The sequence below is a fragment of the Salvia miltiorrhiza genome, chromosome 2, assembly GCF_028751815.1.
Source record: "Salvia miltiorrhiza cultivar Shanhuang (shh) chromosome 2, IMPLAD_Smil_shh, whole genome shotgun sequence".
NCBI lineage: Eukaryota > Viridiplantae > Streptophyta > Magnoliopsida > Lamiales > Lamiaceae > Salvia > Salvia miltiorrhiza.
Genome location: NC_080388.1, coordinates 67916411 through 67939190, shown reverse-complemented (window position 1 = coordinate 67939190; position 22780 = coordinate 67916411). Strand labels below are relative to the sequence as shown.

The window sequence follows — 22780 nt, the reverse complement described above, 5'->3', positions numbered from 1 at the left end:
TGGACCCAGATTGATGGAGCAAAAATTAATTTATGTGAGCAAAGATAAAGATATTGTCAAATATAATAACATAAATGCAAGTATTTATTTGTCTTTTAGGCCTTTTAAAAAAATTATTAGTCTCAAACAGCACAATCCATATTAATTATATGTACAAATAATTACAAATTTTTATATTAGAAAATGACCTAATATTCGCGCAACGCGCGTGGGCAATACTAGTTCCTATGAGAGGTAATTTGAGGAAGATGGATATTGCTATTGAGAACAACGATTACATATGCCCTTTTTGCCTTGCCCAAGAAGAGTCTTCTAAACATCTCCTCTTGTCATGCTCGTTTTTCAGCTGTGTTTAGGAGAGTATTTGTTTATTGTTGAAGATTTATCGTCTCTCTTCAGCTTCTCTTATAGATCACTTTTTTGAGTTTGTGAGCTTGGGCAAAAACAAAGTTCAAAAAGTTATATTTAACATTACTTGGCAGTGTGTATGTTGGAAGCTATGGAAAAGCTAGGAATGAGAGAATCTTCAAAGGGATGAGCTTGGATGCTGCGAAAGTTGTGGATGGGAGTATTACTTGTGTTTAGAGATGGATCAAGACGATGTTTTCTAGTAAATTTTGCTATTCCGCTTGTGAGTGGTTCTTTGATCTTATTTGTTGTTTACCTTCGAGTATTCCTTAAATTAGGGTGACTTTTTTTCTATTTTTCTGATTCATATTTTGTATCTGTTTTGTTTGGTGCTCTGAGTACTCCTGATACAATGAAATAATTTTTTATTGATTTAAAAAAAAAAAAAAAAACAACGATGACAGAGGTTAATTACCCATGATTGTTGATGGCAAGCAACATCTTCTGCATAAATTACCATGGGAGGACGTAGAAATTACCATGCTGAATTTCTTCCTCTGTTCAGCTTTCATTTCTTTTTTCACTTTATACAAATATCTCAGTTATTTTAATAAAATTAATACTTCATTCATTCACAAAAAATAGTCAATTTTTACCATTTTGGGATATCCATAAAAATTAATTTCTTTCAATTTTTAGAAACTTTCTATTACATAGTGGGCTTATTTCTCTACTTACAATATAATTAATTATTATTATTAATATTATCTTTTAAGTGGGATTATTTCTCCATTTACAATAACTAAACTATTTTCATTAAAATCCGTCCCCTTCTAGAACTATTTTTGGTGGACAGATGCAGTATTTCAATTCACCCTATCATTTTATTTGATGGAAGGAGGAGTAGTAATTATGAGATCTTTCAAAATCTCAATATAGTAATTTGTGGTAACTGAACTGAAGCCCCACCGATATTCAATAGTATTCCTCAAATTCAATCTGTCCGGTTCTCTCCAATTCCAACTGATCATAAACCGTAACATTTCTGACGCTCCATTTTTTACGCAGCTCCGAAACACTATACAGCGACAGAAATCACAATTATCGATCATTACTCTCTCAGCTTCACTTTTCTCCAGAGGTTAGTACGGTTGTATAACCTTAAATAATTCAATCACCAATTCTCGGATCTTTGTAAAATTGTCGGTTCAATTATTACGCCATTTCTATTTTCTCCATGCGATTTTGATTTCTTCGTCTTCTTTTCTGATGTCAGTTGGCGATCATTTTATTACTATCTTCCTGATTTATTTGGTTTGGGCTTTTTGTTTTCTGGTATCCTGTCTTGCAGTTCTTATGGACCAACGGAAGTGTCTGTGATGTAGAAACTTAATGTTTTTAATTTTTTTAAGGCGTATGAATGTATATCGTGTATACAATTGGGGATTTTATGTACAATCATATTCGAAACTGTAGTTGTATTGCATTGATGATTCTTTTGGGCTATCTGATAGTATTATTTTTCTTTGCTTATATAGTCTATATTGTAGCAAGAATATCTACAGCACACACTCAACTTTTATAGATTTGTATTGGCAATGCTTCTATTTTGATTCGTGAAAATTTCTTAATCTTGTGTGTTTTTAGTTCACTTGATGGCTGGCTAATTGTGTGTTTGGAACATACTTTGCACCTATTAGAAACGCAAAAAAAGTAAGTTGAATCGTAGTTTTTACCACATTTTGAAATTCCTTGAGAAATTTTAAGGTCAGAAAGTCATATGCTACCTATATGTTATCTAAAGCGGAAATGAAAGTACTGGATAAGTTACCCTACTTCATACTTAGATGTTAACATGAACTAGATTATGAGTTCATGAGGTTAGCCTTCTGTGAAGTGCGTGTATGAGGGTGAATTAACCTTACTTGATGCATTGAAGAAGGATGAGGACAAATTATGCCTGCTGAGAAATTTTATAGTAGATGATGCTTGGAAGTAATTTAGTGGGCTATTTAAGATGTATGCTTAGAGTCTATAGAATTATATGATTGATCAAGGTAAGTTTTTTAGTTTCATGGATCTTGTGATAATACCATTGGCATCTTGAAGTTCGAAAAATGGGAAACAAAAAGTACAGCCCTAAACGTGAGGCGTGCACCTCAAGCTGGCCCGAGAAGCGTGCCCCAGTCGCACCAGGTGAGGTGCCACCTCAAGTGCGCTTTCCAGGTGCCTCGCACCGGGGCGCGCCTCACGAATGATTTTTTTTCAAACCATGCATATACTTAGAAAATAACATTTTAATTAATTAATACCAATGACAACAGTCTGATAGTGTTAGAGTAATAATTATAGAGTTGGTATGATTGGACCATCATCTGAAAAATGTTGATTGTTGTGCAAAGGAAACGTCTTAAATCTTGTAAGTGAGAATGCAAGGGAAAACAAGAATTTTGGTTGACTTTATAGTTTCTAGCAGAGGAATCAATTGCAAACACGGTGTCGTGGATTGTAGAGACCTATGTATTTGGGAAACAGCCCCCTCAGTATTGTTGCTTTAATTCTCTTCTCTGGGAAAAACACCCCTACTAAACTATCTTGGTGAGTCCATTTGGAAGACTTTAAGATTCTCTTCATGTGTGGTTTCAGTAAAGAATCGGACTTATGGTCTTGCACACTTTGTAATACTTAATAATAATAATAATATAATGTTTTAAAAAGATAAGATCAATTGTTCAACAAAACTGATTGACTAATATTAGTAAACTAATACCTAGATAGGTTGCATTTTTATATTTGTAACTGCAAATAAAACATTAGATTTCTGTACTTGTTCTGAATTTTATTGAAATAAACGTAATTTTTGTTGAGGCAGAAAATTGGCACCAACTTTATATGCTGAGACGGGAAAACTGAATTTGACTTCATATTTTATTCTACTTCAGTCTGCTAAATAAAATAAGCATAGGAATTTGTTCTTGCAGCTTGAAATGGGGGTATACCTTAGCACTCCCAAGACTGGAAAAGCCTCAGAGGATGGTGAAAATGACAGGCTTAGATATGGCTTGTCCTCTATGCAGGGTTGGCGAGCTACTATGGAAGATGCTGTAAATGATTCTACTTGCTAAATATTTTGAATCTTGTTTAGTTTTTCCTTAACTTGATGATATTTATCTTTCCAAGTTATCATATTTTAGGAGTTCTTATGTCTATGTACTGTAGAGATATGCTTATGGCTATCATTTTTTGCTTCCCGATATCTAGGTTGCATGTGAGTCATATGTCTGTACGGTACTTCTAACAAGATGCTGTTTTGTTATGCTTAACCATGGAATTATCATCCCCCCCCCCCCCTTTCTTTTTCCTCTTCATCACACTCTTTATATTGAAGAAAAGTCAATATGTGTGTCCTGGATAAGTTCATCAAATGATAATGAAATGGATGGATAAAGGCTTGCAAGGAACAAAAACATACCAACTTCTGTATACTTATTAGCTATTTTTATTGTAGTTATTTTCAATTTGCAATGGATTATATGACTTTGAACACTATCTGAAATGCTGAAATCCACTGACCATTCTGGCTTCTGAAGGTTCTCTAGAAGTATTAATTCAATTGGATTAAGGTGGGATATTGATGTCAACCATGTTTTTACTCATGTTTTGTTTTCTAATTCTTTTACAGCATTACTGACTTCTTCAGGATCTACCACAGTTAAGACTTTAGAAGAAACAAGAGATGATTGGATGACTATTTTTCAAAATGCATTTGAAATTTAGCTACTACTTAAGTTACTTCATTTGCCTTATCAATTCATGAACACTTTTCCATGAATTTGTGTCATTCGTGAGGGAAAGGTGAACCCTACATATTTATAAGAGAGGTCTTATGTTCTTTTGTTTTTCTTGGTTGAGTTATTCTACAGCATGCCGCGTTCACAAATTTGGATGATTCAACCTCTTTCTTTGGAGTTTATGATGGTCATGGGGGTAAACACAAATCTTTATATGAATCCCTTCTTCCTCTCGCTTTCTTTTCTGATGGTAGCATGTGCAGAGGCTTATCAATATAGGTTAGCGTAACAATTGGCTCTATACTGACCTTTAAGCAGCCTCAGTTCAACTTTTGATTAATAGTTGGTGCACTGAAACTTTCTTCTAAGAAACTCTAGGCTGTTTGGTTTACGAATTTGGCTGTTTTTATGAGTTCTTATTCATTAAGGGACCTGATCCTGCTTGAGAGATTATGCTAACTAACAAATACAACCACCCAAGTTAAGTTTATATGCACATGATACTGTACCAGGAAATTTAGAAAATCTTAACCCTTGTGATATGAGAATGCAAGATCTAGAGTATCTATTGAAGTTTAGATACTGCAAACATAAGTTCAATCTGCTTAGAACTGGGATTTTAATTTTTTGGAAGTAAATATGATGTGCAGTCCATTATCTGAGCTATGGGCATGATTTGAAGTCAATGAAAAGACAATCTAGTACTTAAGTTAACAGAAATTTATAGATTTATAGTTTTCATGGTTGGTGCCTTTTTGAATTGATAACTGAGGCTGATCAACTGTGTGCAGGAAATGAAGTTTCCAAATTTTGTGCCAAGTTCCTCCATCAACAGGTGTTGAATGATGAAGCCTATGCAACTGGTGATCTTGAAAATTCTGTTAGAAAGGCTTTTCTCAGGTTGTCTTTTATCTTTTTGTTTGAGGCTCTGTATTTGTATTGCCTATTCATCTCATTCTGTAGACTATTTTTAACTTTCTTTTGGGTCAGTGTCAGTGCAATATCAGCAAAGAGAATATTGTTGTACCTATCACTGGTTAAATGCTGTGGTTCTTTACACAATAATTGTTCTGGAAGAATTTGCATCATATATCTTATATGAATGAATGAAAATGATTATTGTGGTGTTTGCTTCTATCCTGGCTTTATTGTACCCAATCACAGAGAACGGATATTGGATTCTAGTTCTGATCAGGATCATTATTATGCTAACAAGTTTGTACCATCATATTCTTCTCTGATGCAGAATGGACGAAATGATGTGTGGAAGAAAAGGACAGAAGGAGTTGGAACTACTAAGGGGTAAAGTGGACCAATCTACCAGTAATGGAGAAAATTTACAGAAGACTGAAGAAGATTATGGCAAGGATGTCCTGTCTTCGGACGAGGTATGTGCTCAACACCGACTTCAACTAACTTAACTAATGCTCTGAAATCAGGTGTATTGCATAGTGTGTTAGTTGCATTGCCCTGTCTGCTGAACCACAAACAAAAATGTCTGACACCTCAAGGGCATGATATTTGCAGTTTAAAAAAAATTGGGCAGAACATGTACTAAATCTTTATTAAATGCTTTTGGACCTGCATCATATGCTTATAATTAAAAAATAAAACAAGACCTGTTCCGCTACTAATGCCTAGAGCTGCAACTTTTTCACATCTGATCAGCAAACCATGACAAAATTTAAGAAGATATAACTCATTTCAGTAAGTTTTGTTTTATGAAGATAACTCCTTGCAGAACTGGGGCTTTGTTGCTGGATTGAATATGTATTCCTCTACTTTTATAAAATGGAACTAATAGAAGGATATAAGATTTCATATTTGCATGTGTTGGACCTCTAAGGAGATTAGATTATTTATCCCAAAGAGAGAAAAAAGAGTTAACTCATCTGTTGGAGGCCTTGGTCCTTTAACCATATTCCATTATCCCATCCAACTTTGTGCGACTTTTGATGGTAAAGTTTGTGGTACTTGCTATTCTTATCAGAAAATGTCAATAAATATATGCTCTGGTATGCATAAGTTGACAGCCGAAATTATCTGGAACTGATAATTCCAGAATTTTAAGATTAAGGCTGGGTTGGCATTTTGATTGTTTGTGATTTATGTTTCTTGGGGCTAGAAAGAATTGAGGTAGACAAAAAATCATTTGTTTCTGTTAGGACTTAAGAGGAGACAAAAGTTAGTTGATGTTTGTTGTGTAAACAAACATCACCTTGTATTCATTCGTTTTCTGTTCTTTTTTAAGATTTCTCAGTTTCTCTGGATTCTTGTTGAAGTTTATCCAGATGAGCACCACTGCGTTTTACTGGACACTGTCACATTATCGACCTGAATTCACAAGGATAAATGGGTTATTAGATGTTTGGATTTGATGACATTTTGTGAAAATTTTATTGCACACAAGGGTAATTTGATATCTTCCAAAATGTAGGGAACTCAGACAGATTACAGTGGCCCAAGTTCTGGAAGCACAGCATGTATTGCAATTATCCGAAATAATCAACTGCTTGTTGCAAATGCTGGTGACTCCAGATGCGTCATGTCTCGCAAGGGAAAGGTGAAGTCTTTTTCTTTTGATGAGTTTGGAGTGGTATTTTAATTTGGTAGTCCTTCCACTGTTTCTGCCTAGAAAATGTCCCTTACACATGTCAGTGATTTCTAAGGAAAAAATTATTCAGATGTTTCATTGAATTGGCAATTTCTTTAAATATAACATTTTAGGTATTTTTCTCTGTTCAGAGAATTTCGTGTCCTTGCAATTAGCAGTGACATTTGTGGGTCATCATTTTTACAAGAGATGTTCGATCATGTCTGTATGGAATGTGAAACTTTCTGGCAGGCATACGAGTTATCCAAAGATCACAAGCCAGATCATGCTACTGAGAAAAAAAGGATATTAGATGCTGGTGGGTATGTACAATATGGACGGGTCAATGGGAGCTTGAACCTGTCAAGAGCAATTGGTACGTAGAACAGACTCAGCCATCTGGCTGTAGGGGGAGCGAGCACTCCAATTTTTTCTATCCATTATGATAGTTTCAAATCTTTTCAGGTGATATGGAATTGAAGCAAAATAGATCGCTGCCTGCTGAAAAGCAAATTGTCACAGCAAACCCTGATATAATTAAGGTAAGTAGAAGTTTTTGTATAATTAGATTTATAATTAACTGTCTTCTATCAGTATTGGTGAAACATTCAAATTTGTACTGGTGTATACTGCCTTCTTATAAATAAACTGGTTGAGATATTTTAATGTGATTGTTAGGAAAATGTAAAAAAAAAAAAAAAAAAGAAGCGAAAAAATTACATCCTTTGCGTTCTGTGACCTATCTCACGTGAACATTTTGCCATTGTAACATATTTTCTGGCTGTTGTTGCCCCCAAACAGGTCGATCTTTCTGAAGATGATGAATTTCTTATAGTAGCTTGTGATGGGATATGGTAAAATTTTCTGATGCTGTATATGTTTTATTTTGTGTATGTCTGATAATTTTGTGCATGTATGATACTGAGCTATCTTTTTATTTGTTTTTTCATGTTAGAAGTTTATTTAATGAGTTTTGAAAGGATTTTTGAATTTTTGTCTTCAAAGATTTGAACAGTTATCCTAGTTATATCATCAACAAAGACATATATTCAAGTGCTTTATAATTAGAGAGTTTCATAGATATTTAGGATTTCAGTTCAAATGTGCTGTTGGTCTTGAAATACAGCCTGCTTTATCAGGTGATATTCTAAATCTGGTTTTTGGATACCTTGGTCATGTTTACTCTTCCTTATTCAGAGAGAGAGAGAGCAACTGGAGATGTGATCTGTGGTCCTAATTACTGGCTTTGGTGGTTAAGATATGAAACTACTGTTGTGTACTAGTGCTTATACCAAACTTAGAATATGTTAAAATGAAATCTAACAGTTTAACTACAAGATTTTGTGCCAGAAGGAATTACAATTTACATTCTTGTCAATGGTTCCATTATCGAATGCAAGTTTTCTTTATAGCAAATGTTAATGAAAATTTTCATCATATGACATCTAGTGAAGGAGTGTGTGAACAGTATTTACAAATCCTTGTATCTTAATTCAACGTGCAGAATATAATGCTTTTGGGTGCTCCAGTCATTGAATGTTCCTCATTGTGCTTTATGCACTTCCTATTTCAGTCTGTTGCTCACTTGTGCTTCTTTGGCTCATGTTCTCAAATATATATAAGAAACATTCACTGCCTTCGTATCCTCTTTTTTTATTCTTTCTTTTGCTAGGGATTGCATGTCAAGTGAACAAACAGTTGATTTTGTGAAACAACAGTTGAACTCTGTAAGTTACTGCCATGTCATTCAACCATTACCGCCATATTTCATGGAAGCTAAAAACTGACTATTAAAATATCTTCAGGAAAAGAAGCTCTCCGTGGTGTGTGAGAGAGTACTAGATAGGTGTTTGGCCCCAGCATCTGGTCAGGAAGGCTGTGATAACATGACGATGATTTTGGTGCAATTCAAGAAACCTTTAGGCTCTAAACCATCTTCAACGGAGCCGGTTGTGCCCTCACTACAGTAATTACACACAGCAGAATTTGTTGGGCTCCTCAGGCTCACTCTGGGATAAAACAAGCCGAGATTTCGATCAGATTCGGCACATTTTTCACTCACTGGCCACCGCCTTCTGTAAATACTGGTGTTTTAGACATTTAGCTTCTGTTAGGAAGACTGAAGCGGTTCGGTATGAAGGTTAAAGGTTTTCTGATGAGTTGATTCAGTAGGAAATGATGGCATATATTGCTGGAATAAGGACTCATTTACTAGGTTGAAACTTGAAAGAATAATGAACTAATTCAATTACTGAGAGGCTGTTTTCATTTTTAGTTTCTTGGGCGGTGTTGTATGGATGCGTATTTGGATTAATTTAACGCTTGTTGAAAAACTAGGGAGACCAACTGTAGGTAAAACATACTTTTAATGTGCTAATTGGTGACTTATTACAGGTGGGTGTAGGAAAATATTAAAAATAAGTTGAACTAGTTGTATTGTATGCATTAGTTGTTACGTATTTCATCCTCAAGCATGCCAAGTTTCTTGAGCGAATGTGATCTTCCTGTTCAGATCTTCCATGCCTTCTTCCACCAGATAAGAAAACATCATTCCAAGCAACAGGTGATGCCTTTGTTCCACCAAAGGAAACGTCGGCAAATTGGAATGCACTCCAACCCCAACATTACTAGCTAGAGGAAAGCTCCAAAGCCAATAACATACTACGCGTGTTTAGCTGAGCTTATAAGCTACTTCAAAGTTTTTGATAAAATAAATTCTTAAACTATAAGCTCTAAACGTAAACTTCTAAAAAGATAAGTTCCTTTACTTCAACTTATTTTTTCATAATCTTACATGCAACAATTATTTTACAAATATTATTCAATTATAATTTGTTATTTTTATCATACACCCTTTTAAGTTCATATCTCTTCGATTTTCTCTATCTAACAAAATTTTTCTCTCTAAGAAAAAATTATATGTTTAGCTTATAAGCTTAATTATCAAAACACTATAAGCTATTGAGAAACTTAATCTTATAAGCTCTTGAAATATCATATAAGGTTTTGGAGCTTATAAATTCTTTAAAATAAGCTTAGCCAAACACCCTCTAAGTTTATTTTAAATAGCTTATAAGCACCGACAATTTATAAGATGTTTTAAGAGCTTATAATATTAAGATATGATATATGAACAAATTATACGTTGTCAAAGTGTTTGGATAACTGAAAATTTTGAGATTTGGAGAGAAAATTCTAGTTAGAGAGAGAGAAAATTGAAAAAATATGAGCTTGGAGTGATACACTCCATTCGTCCCAAAAAAATACTCCATCCGTCCCCCAAATAACTTCTTAGGAGGGAGGGACACATGTTTTAAGATAAAAAAGGTGAAAAGATGAAAGTATGAATAAGTGAAGTAATGTGAAATAGTGAAAATGTGAAAGATAAGGGTAAATGCGGTATTATCATAGTGTTAATAGGCAAAAATGCCCAAAAAATATACTCCCTCCGTCCACCAATTCAAGGCCTACTTGCCTTTTTGGTCCGTCCACAAAAACAAGGTCTACCTATTTTTTGTAAGTTTTTATTTCTTATTTAATCAAAAAAGTCAAAGATTCTTTACAAAAAAGTGGGACTCTTTCTCCACTCAACTAATAAAAATACACTTTTTCTTAAAAAGTGGGACCATTTCTCCACTCAACTAATAAAAATACACTTTTTTCTTAAAATCCGTGTTTTTTCATATAGGCCTTTAATTGGTGGACGGAGGGAGTAAAAGATAAGTTTTTTTTAGGACGATCCAAAAAGGAAAGTTAGGAAGTTATTTGGGGGATGGAGGAAGTAGTCATTAGAAAAGACGATACAAGTTTTAATAAAAGTTATTGAATGTATTGTGCATGGAGAAATGATTAATAATGATAATTAATTGTAATGTGAGTGAATAAAGGGTTCACCATGTGGTAGAATAAGTAAATAAGTTGTGGGTGGTATCTATAAATAAAAAGTAACTATTTTTTTACTATACCAAAATGATAAAGATACACTAGTATCTTTAAGGAATTGATAGGAATTGGAGGAGTATAATGCTAACAAACTATTTTAGGATCGTTTTTATAAATACATTATTTATAAAATTATGAAAAACATAAATTTGTTAAAGAATATTTTCTTCTATAAACTTATAAGTTATTGAAGCTGATCACTAATTTATTAGCAACAAAATAACGCAGTTAACACGGTGCAATTGTATATAGCAATTGAGTATCATATCCCACAAGAACTCTGATAGGCAAAAATACTCTAAGTGATCCTAATAATTTTCTAGCAATATTTAAGCAAAAATAAAAAATATAAGATGGAGAATAAAAATACTATACTCAAATAAAATAAATAAATAAAAAGAAATAACTAAGATAAATAAAATACTGATCCTATAAATGTAATTTTGTTGATCAAATTCACACAATTAACCTATTAATCATAATTACTAATTTAATCTGTCACGATGAGAGATCACATAAATAACCATACACTCTCGCTAAAGCAGTTTATGATAGTAGATTAGTAAATTATCTATCTCCGTTAGGGATCAAGAGAATCTATTAACTCCTAAAAGTTCATTAGATTAACTCCATATGATCCACTTATTTCTGCTAAGTCTCAAGGTTAAAATCATATCATACATTCCTAAATTCGCTAAACAGTTATCTCCGCTAGGTCTCAAACCGAATAACTAAACATGCAAACTATTGGCCAGATAATCCACAAGAAATCAAGCACTAGGAATTACTCCCTCCGTCCCATGAAGCGTGACCCATGTCTTTTCGGCATGGGAATTAAGAAATTGGTATTTTGTGTGTTAAGTGTGGTAGGTGAAAAATTGAAAAGGTGAATAAAGGGTAAATTTTTTGCCATTTTTAGAAACAGGTCAAGTTTCGTGGGACAACCCAAAAAGAAAAGTGGGTCACGCTTCGCGGGACAAAGGGAGTATGAATTAAAAATTGAAAGACAAAAATATATTAATAAATCAATTATATAAATCTAATCAACTATTTACAAACTCTAAAATCAGATAAAGAAAACTAGTTAGACATCATAAAAGAGTTAAAACATAATAAAGAAGAAAGCAATAAAAGTAAATGAAATTGATAAAACCTTAAAAGAATGACAGCTTGAATCTTTAAATCTTGAATCTTGTTAAAAAAGAAATCTAATCTACAAAAGTTATAAAATTCATAAGTCTAAAACTGAAAAATATGAAAAGATGGAGAATAGATGTGAAGAAAAGTGTCTAATACGTCAAGAAAATGACTTATATATAGACACAAGGGAGAAACACAGTACATAACTCGAAAATACAGTAAAAAAACATGTTTTCCGCGCATAAAGGCAACCGGATCAGCGAACGGGAATTAGGAATTGGCGATTGCCGATTCTGGTCGCCGTTTTTTTACTGTTGTGTGCGATATTTTTGTTTCAGTCATATCTCTTTCGTTCGAATTCCGATGTGCAATCCGTTTGCACCCACAAAGTCGTATCGAGGTGATCTACAACTTTCATGTAGACCATGCTACCAAATTCAATCTTCAAAGTTTTATAAAATTTATCAAAGTTCAAGTAAGTATCATATTTCACAAGATAAAGCAATATAAATTCAAAATAACTATCAAACACTCAATCCCCTATAAAATTAACATTAAGAACATTATAAATCATGAAAAATGAGTGTTATTAGAAACTTATTTTTAGATTTTATAAAGGTTTAAAACTTATTTTATCACACACTTTCAAAGAATATATAAATTATTTTAAAAAATTTATAGTGAGTCGACCATCGATCCTTTGTATACTCCGTGATAGAATTGATCGTATTCCATAAGCCGTGTATAAGACATACACAACTTGTGCAAATACATTTATACTAGGAGTTTGTGAATTTTATCCTTTACCATGGTATTAGGTGTTTGAAATTATTTTCCTTAATTTATAGTTATAGCCTTATAGCCTATAGGGCAACCTTAGCCATGAATTCATAAAGTAAAATCAGAGAATGCATGACGGGCAAGTGGACGCGTTCGCCCTCTCTTTCCTCATCTATAATAAATACTCCCTTCATTTCTAAAATAACTTCATCTTTTTCGTTTTAATTTTAAAACGTCTTTCAAATAACTTTCTCTTTTTTCTTTATTTATTTATTTATTTTTCATTTTTGAACAACTACCTCATCATTAATAATACTTTATTTATTTTTACTTTTTACTTTTCACTTTTCACTTCTCTCAATATTAATTATAACACATTTTTACAACCTCCAATAATAATTATAACATTTTTTCTCCACTATCAATACACTTTACAACTTTTCCTTAAAACTCGTGTCGTCCCCAAAGGGGAAGCCATTTCAGAGACGGTGAGAGTATAATTTTTTTTTCATTTTATCCGTTTGTTCATAATAAATGTTATTAGTATTATTTTTTTATTTAGAATAGTATATTCTTATACTTTTATTTAATTCGCACATAATATTTATAAAAAAATTATTTCACAAATTATTTAACACAGTAACTTTAATTGATCTCCTTCTTCACTTTATATACATCTATCAATATTTTTTAAAATTCGTGTTCTTACATCCACTCTACACTTATCGTCAAAGAAATGAGTATTATTTTTCTCTGTTCATCAATTATAATGTGGTTTGAAAGAATGAATTTTAGTAAATAATTAAGAAACACGTTTAAAATAGAAACATAATCTACTAAAATTAATTTATTAAATAATTTATAAATTAAAATTTTATAAATATTAAATATAAATATTAAAAGTGTAAGAATATGTATATATATATATATATTAAAATAAAAATACCATATTTATGTGCTTATCAAAATGACAAAAGTGCACAATATTTTATCATCTTGAGTAGGAAATATCGTGTGACACGTTGGCCTATAATCTTGATAAATCATGAGACTCAAATATTCCTAGATGTCAATTTATGTGGTAATAATGGTCCACCTACCCAAAATCTTTTTTTTTTTTTTTGGTTGACAGACACCTACCCAATCCTTTATTATATGAAGGTATTAAATAAAGATAAGTATATGTATTTATAGTTACCCATAGTTTTAATGAATCACTAGTGTATAACCCGTCGAATTTCGACGGGACTTTAAATTATAATTTAAATTATTTATACTCCAATATAATTATCTTTTAATTAATTTAATTAGATGTAATAAATTTTACATTATATTCGCTTCGACCACGAAAAGTATGATACTTTTGCTATTTTGGGTGTCCACAAAAATTATGGCACTTTTCATTTTAAGGCATGACCATATTATTTTTTTCTATTTTTTATCTTACAAACACTCTTTATTTACAAAAAAAAATCACTTTTAATTCAATTTCAACCACTCATTTCAATTTTGGTAGGACCATTTGTCCACCTGGCGGTTCTTCAGTCTCCGCTTTTGAAAAATCACCACCAATTTTCTTAAAACGTATGCCCACCAAAGTGTCATACTTTTGGTGGACGGAGGTAGTACTAATTTCAACTATATTCGTCAATTAAATATTAACTTTTTGCTAGAATAATAAAAATACACTTCGGTTCGTCCGCGATATCGTTTCCACATTTGCCATTTCGCGATATCGCGGACGGACCGAAATGGCAAATGTGGAAACGATATTGCGGACGGAGGGAGTATAAATTTTGTACAATTTTTCTATATTGACGGATAAGAATTAATTTAAGATCTCATTTGTCATCTAAACATCATCTCATCTGAAGTCTGTAAGATCAGATGATCATCAAGAACTCGAAGACGATATCTGACTTTTGAACGCCAAATTTTTTAGCATTATCTCGTCTGGACCCTAAAATACTATATCTGATTTAATGCGTCAGTCGTCTCAACAACACTACCTGATGCTTTAAATATCATAACTCACTTCTAAACATCATTTTCAGTAGGAGTTAGAAACACCAGGGCTGACTTGTGAGATTATGCAATCTGAAGCTTGTGAGATCATAACTAACTTCTAACCATCATCTTGTATGGAGCTTGAAAAATCATAACAGGCTTTTGTTCACCGTCTCATTTAGAGCTTAAAATACCATAGCTGAGTTTCAAGCATCATTTCGTTTGGAGTTTGAAATAATAAAACTGGCTCGTGAGCATCATTTTGTTTAATGTTTGAAAGACCATAACTAAGTTGTGAGAATCATCTCGTCTAAGGCTTGAGAAAATTGATGTGATATTCAAATTATATCATATCAATTTATTTACTATTTCAATTGGTAAATTTTCATAAAAAAATCAAAGAGTGATCCAAAAAAAAAAATTATACAAAATATCTTATTTTATGACCAAATTAAAATGAAGAATTTAATCACAAGTATTTATTTTTAAAAATAAAATTAAATGATTTTTTATTTAACTAAATAAATTTGATCAACTTTTATTGATAAATCAATTCAAATGTTTTAATCTGAATCACTCCACCAATTAAATGTGGGTTTTTGATTTGGAGAGTAAGAGCATCTTTTTATATAGATTTTATTTTGGTGAAATCTCATAAAAAAACAATGTGGGATGAGAAGATTTAGATAAATAAGAATGAATAAATATAAAAATGCTTGGAGAATTAGGATAAATAAAAATACAAAAATATGGTGATGCCACATAGGAGTATTTCATTTTCCTATTAGATATGTGATGATTTAAATACTTATTCTTGTCCTAAACCCATATAATAATACCAACTAATTTTTCGAATTTGTTTAAATTTATAAAACATGTATATAAACAAATAAAATATCAAACAATAATTGGTTAATAATCTCGAAATTCGATGGATGAATTATTTTAAATTGTAATTTAAACTATATTAATATTGTTTTATAATATAATTATTTATATACTCCATCCGTCCCGCGAGTCTTGACACGTTTGGGTTCGGCACCAGAATTAATGAGTTGTAGATTAGTGTTTTAAGTGTGTAATTAATAAAGTATAAAATTGATAAAGTAGGAGAGAGAAGATAATAAAAGTGATAAAGTAGGAGAGAGAATATAATAAATGTGATAAAGTAGGAGAGAGAAGGTAATAATTATTGACAAAAAAGGAAACGTGTCAAGATTCGTGGGACGGCCCAAAAAGAAAAACGTGTCAAGATTCGCGGGACGGAGGGAGTATAAATTAATTTTGAATTTGTTTAATTTGAGGTAATAGAGTATTACTTTCAACCGTATTCGAGTAATATATACCTTTATATAAATTTTCGTTCAATAAATTTTTTAAAAAGGTCGAAGTGAGAATGCAGATTTTAGAAAAAAAATATGTAAATTTGATGGAATGTCTCACATTTGTGTCAATTGTATATAAACATTATTTTTATTAATTCTGTACAAATTGTTTACATTGACGAATAAGAATTAAGTTAAGACTTCATCTGTCATATGAGCATTATCTCATCTAAACTCTGTAAGAATCATAATCTAAAGCTCGACAGACGACATTCGACTTTTGAACACCAAACTTTTGAGCATCATCTCGTTTAGACCTTAAAATACTATATCTAACTTTTATGTGTCAATTTTTTGAACATCACTCTCCGAAGCTTGAAAGATCAAAGTTGACTTGTGAGATTATATCATCTGTAACTTGTAAGATCATAACTAACTTTTAAACATTATCTTGTATGAAACTTGAAAAATCATTACAAACTTTTGTGCATTATTTCATTTGGATCTTGAAATATCATAAATGGGTTCTGAGCATCATCCCAATAGAGTTTGAAAAAATAAAATTAACTTATGAACATCATCTTATTTGAAGTTTGAAAGACCATAATTAATTTTTGAGTATCATCTCGTGTGAAGCTTGAGAAAAATGATTTGAGATTCAAATTATATTAATTTATTTAGTATTTCAATTGGTCAACTTTCTTTAAAAAAAAAAATCAATGTTGAATTCAAATTTTATTTTGAAAAAAATTGTACAAAATATTTTATTTTATGGCCAAATTAAATTAAAGAAATAATTTATTGAATCACAATAATTTATTTTTAAAAATAAATTAAATAAATTATTTATATAGCTAAATAAATTTGATCAAATTAAGTTGACAAAGCAATTCAAATTGTATTAATTAATCTCAATCAATCCACCAATGTAGATTTTTAGTTTGGAGAGTAAGAGCTTCCTCTTATATGTATGTTTTATATTAGTGGAATTAGTAATGGTTTATTGCGATTTCTGGACATGATTTCACACCTTCTTTATATAGCAACGCACATGCGATTATGATTTTATCGAAATCTTTAAAAAGGCGACAATAAGTTATTTTGTTATAATTACTAATACTTTTTTTTTCTACCGATATGTTATAATGTGACTTAAAAAAATGTTATCTTCTGTTTTTATGATGGTGGATAGGGGCCCATTTTTATCGTTTCACTTTGAGCCCATTTTTTTCATCAAACATGTAACTCTAATTTTTATCGAGATAAAATAAATAATAAAAATTTATTAATTTAGATTATGTGAAAAATTAATATTATATATATATATATATGTGTGTGTGTGTGTGTATATACTATTAATCTTATATATATGATTAATGAATCTTTATATGGAATGTAATAGTTAATTAATTTATAAATAATGGAGAATATATATATATATATATATATATATATGGTAAATCATTGCAAATGAATGAGATTTGAGAGATTTTGAAATGATGAAATTTGAGAATGCCACGTAGAATAAGTCACTTTCCTATTATATATAAGAGACATAGATGGCTGATTATTTTAGTAAAATGGTTGAGTGTATTATGAGTGGAGAAGTAGTCTCACCTAAATTTTACTTTCTCATTTTAATATAATTTTGTTTATGTAATCTTGAATATCTTATATTTTTGCATTTCATGCTTTGCTATATAATTTATATCTTTAATATCTATGTATATTTTATACATTATACATTAGATCATTAGGAATAATAAAATACAAATGATAATTTTATTTTTACGCCTTTAACCTGATTAGCCCGATGGGCTAGCCCGAAACCCGAAAGTTTAGGGTTAGGGTTGAAGATTTACAACCCGAAAAAATCTCCAACCCGATTAGCCCGCACCCGACTAACCCGGAACCCGATAGGGCTAGCCCGAAAACCCGGTGGGCTGGCCCGATTGACATCCCTAACAGCAGCCATTGGCTTGTTGGTATTAAGCAAAGAAGAGATAAATTACAAACATATATCATTCTCTACTATATATGATCAATGTTAAATAATACAGATAAACAAGATTGAGAAGTGCTTCAAATTAATGGACAACATACACTTGATTTGTACAAAATGACTGAAGTGAGTCTGCAGTGGGAGCATTAGTCAACCATTGTGTAAGAGCACAATATAAGGGTATCACGAGAATACCAGTTGGCCAGAGCATACAATTGATAAAGTGGCTGCAGTGGAAGCTTTCCATGTATTGCCAGGAAAAACTCAATGAAGCATAGCACAATCAGAAAGCACCTTCATGTGCCTTTTAACATAAATAAATATTCCTAAGCGATAATTTGACAAGTTTAGGCACCAACTGACAAGTATCAAGCATTTAAATATAACACATTGTACAGGATATAAAATTATTGTGGACAAAAGCAACTGAAAGACTGCAAGTGTAACTATCCAAAGAAACAGATCTGAGGCAGTATAATAAGCAAATCAGGTACATGACTCTTAACATCTGCATAGAGTTCATTTTATAAAAAGTAACACAAAACAAAGTTTAATCGTCTATCAATTCAAGTTTATATAAATCATATCTCTATATTAATAGTTTAATTATAAAACCTGTATGGATGTGACACAGGTGAAATGTCAAATCCCCTGGAATTGGATCTGATCTTCGCTCTAATATATTTTCATGTTACTTTGCAGCTTGTGGGCAGGATGGACATGCTATAAAACACACACTTACATCAAAGATGTCAGAACATACATAACCTATTCGAACTAAATATGAGTGATACCCAATGAAATCAGAACTGGTTTTATATGAAATATGGTAATCTATAAGCGATTAAAACACAATAAAGAAGAAACAGAGTATATATGTATTGAAGTATGCAGCTCAAAGCTAAGGATCCAGCCTCTGCCACATCACTATATCTTTAGATAGTTTGTTATACAGCTGTTATGCAGATAGTTAATGTAATCAGTTTAGTTTTTTTCAATATTGAAATGAATTCAAGCTCTTTAGCTTCTCTCTCTAAAGTTCAGTACCTTTAACAATATGAAATGCCAAAAAAATCTTATCTTTAAGCATAGATCCAATCTAATAAGGCTTTCAAAAATAACGGAGTATATAAGTTTTAAAGAATGGTTTATCACATACCTGTTGATTGAGGGCTGCAATAGGAGTCACAACCTATAAATGAGATGAGCAAATGAGATTGTCAAACAGATAATCTTTTATAAGAGCAGACTTATATTCTTAGACATTTCATAGAACAGTTGGTGAGCAATAATGGTTAGTTCTTTAAATAAATTGAAAACTGAAGACCAAAAACACGACACACATCACATATATGCGACCAAATTGACAAAATCGAAACAAACACAACATTCTCCAAAAATGAAAAAAACCAAAACCATGATCGAAATAAAATAACATTAAACCACACATGGCACTGAAGTTCAATGAGCCAATAAGTTCGAATGAGAAAACAAAACTCAAAACCTCAAAGTTGAAAGAATTACCTGTTGTTGCTCCAAGGACGAAGAATGACCTGCAACTTTTCCCTTTCCTTGCAATTTCTAAAGCCCACTTGTAGAGGAATAGCCTGTAAAGAATTTATATAAAAAATCAAGGTGTATGGGTAGGATTAAATCCGCTGATTTGCCTTTCCAAATCTATCACTCCTAATTACTTACCTTGAATCATGTATCTGTAGTGTGGGGTGCAGCCATGGATGAAGCACCTCCCAAATTTGGGCCATCGAAATTGAAAAGAGAGAGATAGACTGAATCTCTCAAATACAGTGCCGATTGTTTGAGATTGAAAGAGAGAGACTGAATCTCTCTAATCTCACAGCCGATTGTGCCATCGAAAAGCCAAAACCATGAAATTGAAAGAGAGAGTTTCCATAGATGAAGCACATCCCTAATTTGTGCCATCGAAATTGAAAGAGAGAGCTTGAATCTTTCAATTACTGCGCCGATTGTATGAGATTGAAAGAGAGAGACTGAATCTCTGAATTACACAGCCGATTGTTTAACCAGGGGGCTTAGCCCACTGGCCACCAGGTCCTCACTTAAGTGAAGTGACCCGGGTTCGATCCCTCTTGGGAGCGAATTGGAGATTGGAGATATAAGGTGAATTTGGTGAATGGGAGAGATAAGGTGGTACTTGGAGTGGATGGGGAACTAACTACTAACATCTAACATGACTTTGCCCGATCAAAAAAAAAAAAAAAAAAAAAAACAGCCGATTGTTTGAGATTTGTGGGAGGATTGATTGAATAATTTGGAAACTTCAGAAAAGAAACAATTTTTTTTAACATATGTAATAATTGTGAGAGAAATCTGGGTACCGTAACGGCTGTAATATTACACCATGGCAAGGCTTTGAAAAATTGTGAGGCAGGCATAAGGCTTTCAAAAATAGATGAGAAAAAAGGCTTTGGGATAGTATAAAATAAAGCACTGTGAGTGTGCCATGTAGGAGAGAGAAACAATATGGGGGCTGGAATATGTATTGCTTTATAGAATTGATAGATTAGCCTACCCAAAAAAAATAAATGATTGATAAAATTCATTTTATAAATTCATCTATAAATTCATTAGACTAGCGCTAGAAATTGAATCATTTTGTAAATGATTGATAAATTCATTTTACACTGGCTGAAGTGTGATCGACTTATTTTATCTGATGTATTATTACTTCCTTCATTTCATTATTATTACTTTCTCCGTTTCATTATTATTATTCCACTTATCATTTTAAATTATCTCATTATTATTATCTTTCCTCCATTTCATTATTATTATTATTCCACTTATCATTTTAAATTATCCCATTCTTATTATCTTATTTTCATAAAAGGTAATAAAATTTAATCTTTTAAAAAATAGAGTCCTATCATATTTTATCAATTTACACATTTTTTTTTCTCGTGCTAAAAAATTTGGGACAATAATAATAAGACGGGGCAATATTATTTAAAAAAGAGAATATAACTTGTTAGGCTATTATCACATTCTTACCGTATTCTTCGTCATCTTTAATATAGGTGTCTAAAATAAACTACTAATAAATACATATAAAATCTTTTTAACTTTTGCAGTTAGGACTTCTCAAATATTTTTAAAGATAAAAAAGATGATATAAATATTAGCTTGGACTCGATCAAAAATATGATATAGAAGGTCAACCTAAAGTAAAATGGGAACATTATCCAAATAATATTGTAATAAGTTACTCCACATAACTCGTTTCGTTTCAAAAAAAAAAAAGTTACTCCATATAACCTACAAATTACACGAATGTCATAAATAGCTTAGGACTTATTCGATTAAGAATAATAGTAGTTGCGATTTTTCGTGAATGGAAAAGAAAAAAAATACTCCCTCCGTCCATGAAAGAACTTCCTAGGAGGGAGTGGCACGAGTTTTAATAAAATGTTGTATAGTGTATTGAGAGTGGAGAAAAAATTGTAAAGTGTATTGGGAATTGTAAAAAAGTATTAATAATTGGGATGGAATTTAAAGTACCCACTTTGGTTAGTTATCTTACAAAATTACCCACCCATATAAGATGTCTTATAAAACTACCCACTTTGCAATTGATGGTGATAGGTTTGCATCGTTTTCCGTAAAAGTTCTTACACTTTTCTTACACAAGTACACTTGTGTAAGAAAATGTGTAAGAGAGGTAGTTAAATATGACTCTAAATCTGAGGAAATGGCATTATTTGTAACCCTAAATGCCTTAAGTTCGAAAAAATAAAGACAGGTATTCATGTTATTAAACATGTATAAGAAAGTTGAAAAAAAATTAAATGAAGCGTATTATGAAACAAGTTTTTTTTTGAAGCTAATACAACAATTACCCGCCTGTTAATCGTAGCCGTTAGACGTAGCCGGCTGGAAATGGATCCCAGCGGCTACTGTGACCGGCTAGGATTAACAGGCGGGTAAATACTTAATTAGCTTTAAAAAAAATTCTAGTTTCATAATAATCTTGATTTAAAATTTTTAAACAGACCTAATTTTTATTATTATTATAAACTTAAAGGGTGATTGGACAATTCACGGGTATAATGCAGCTTTATAGGGGGCAATCTCTTTGCAGTAAATTCACGAGAAGGAAATTGACAAAATAAACTCAATAAGTCTAAATTTATATAATTGAATATGAATTAATATTGTAACACATAAAATAATAGCAAATAGTCGATAAAAAAAAATTAAAAAATCATATATTATGAATCAATGAATCATAATACACCTTACAACCCATTACCCGCCAGAAATATGTAGCCGGCTGCCGTAGCCGTGGGTAAGAAACTACTCACGGCTACAGCGTACGGCTACTAAGTACTGGCGGGTAAGTTATTAAATGTCTTTAAAATATTTTTTCATATCACTTTATATAATGTTAGTATTTTTTACCCTTAATTTACTACTATTTCTTCTATTTATACACGAAAACTTAATTTTTTTTTTAATTATAAGCTTAAAGGGTGATTGGACAATTCATACGGCTACAATGCAGCTTTATAGGGTCTATTTCTTCTTTGCAGTAAATTCACGAGAAGGAGATTGACAAAATAAACTCAATAAGTCTAAATTTATTTAGTTTATTTGATTGGAATATGAATTAATATTGTAACACATAAAATAATAGCAAATGATGGATAAAAAATTAAAATATAATATATTATGAATCAATGAAACATATTACACCATAACACCAAGTACCCGCCAGAAATATGTAGCCGGCTGCCGTAGCCGTGTGAAAGAAACTACTCACGGCTATATCGGACGGCTACACTTTCGTGGCGGGTAAGTTATTAAATGTCTTTAA

The 22780-nt window shown here is 31.7% G+C and overlaps 1 protein-coding gene across 5 annotated transcripts; it reads left to right on the top strand.

Annotated features, from left to right (window-relative positions):
* Positions 1-231: 231 nt before the first annotated feature.
* On the top strand, positions 232-9006 carry LOC131008530 (probable protein phosphatase 2C 60). 5 transcript variants are annotated; one of them, XM_057935432.1, is made up of 12 exons: positions 232-631; positions 1417-1489; positions 3314-3452; positions 4272-4335; positions 4931-5039; positions 5386-5527; positions 6577-6702; positions 6985-7108; positions 7198-7274; positions 7534-7586; positions 8405-8459; positions 8538-9006. In XM_057935432.1, the coding sequence occupies exons 1-12, from the start codon at positions 601-603 to the stop codon at positions 8700-8702; spliced, it is 1158 nt and encodes a 385-aa protein (XP_057791415.1). In that variant the 5' UTR covers positions 232-600; the 3' UTR covers positions 8703-9006. The 5 variants fall into 5 exon arrangements, with proteins under 5 accessions (XP_057791415.1, XP_057791416.1, XP_057791417.1 ...); XM_057935433.1 differs by having other exon boundaries at positions 281-610; XM_057935434.1 differs by having other exon boundaries at positions 283-610; positions 3330-3452.
* Positions 9007-22780: the final 13774 nt, after the last annotated feature.

Bases quoted from the DNA above. Each gene is read 5' to 3' on its own strand.
- LOC131008530 (XM_057935432.1), top strand. From the start codon at position 601: ATGTTTTCTAGTAAATTTTGCTATTCCGCTT. The intron at 5,040-5,385 runs GTTGTCTTTTAT...TCTCTGATGCAG, and splicing joins GTTAGAAAGGCTTTTCTCAG to AATGGACGAAATGATGTGTG. The intron at 7,109-7,197 runs GTACGTAGAACA...AAATCTTTTCAG, and splicing joins GAACCTGTCAAGAGCAATTG to GTGATATGGAATTGAAGCAA.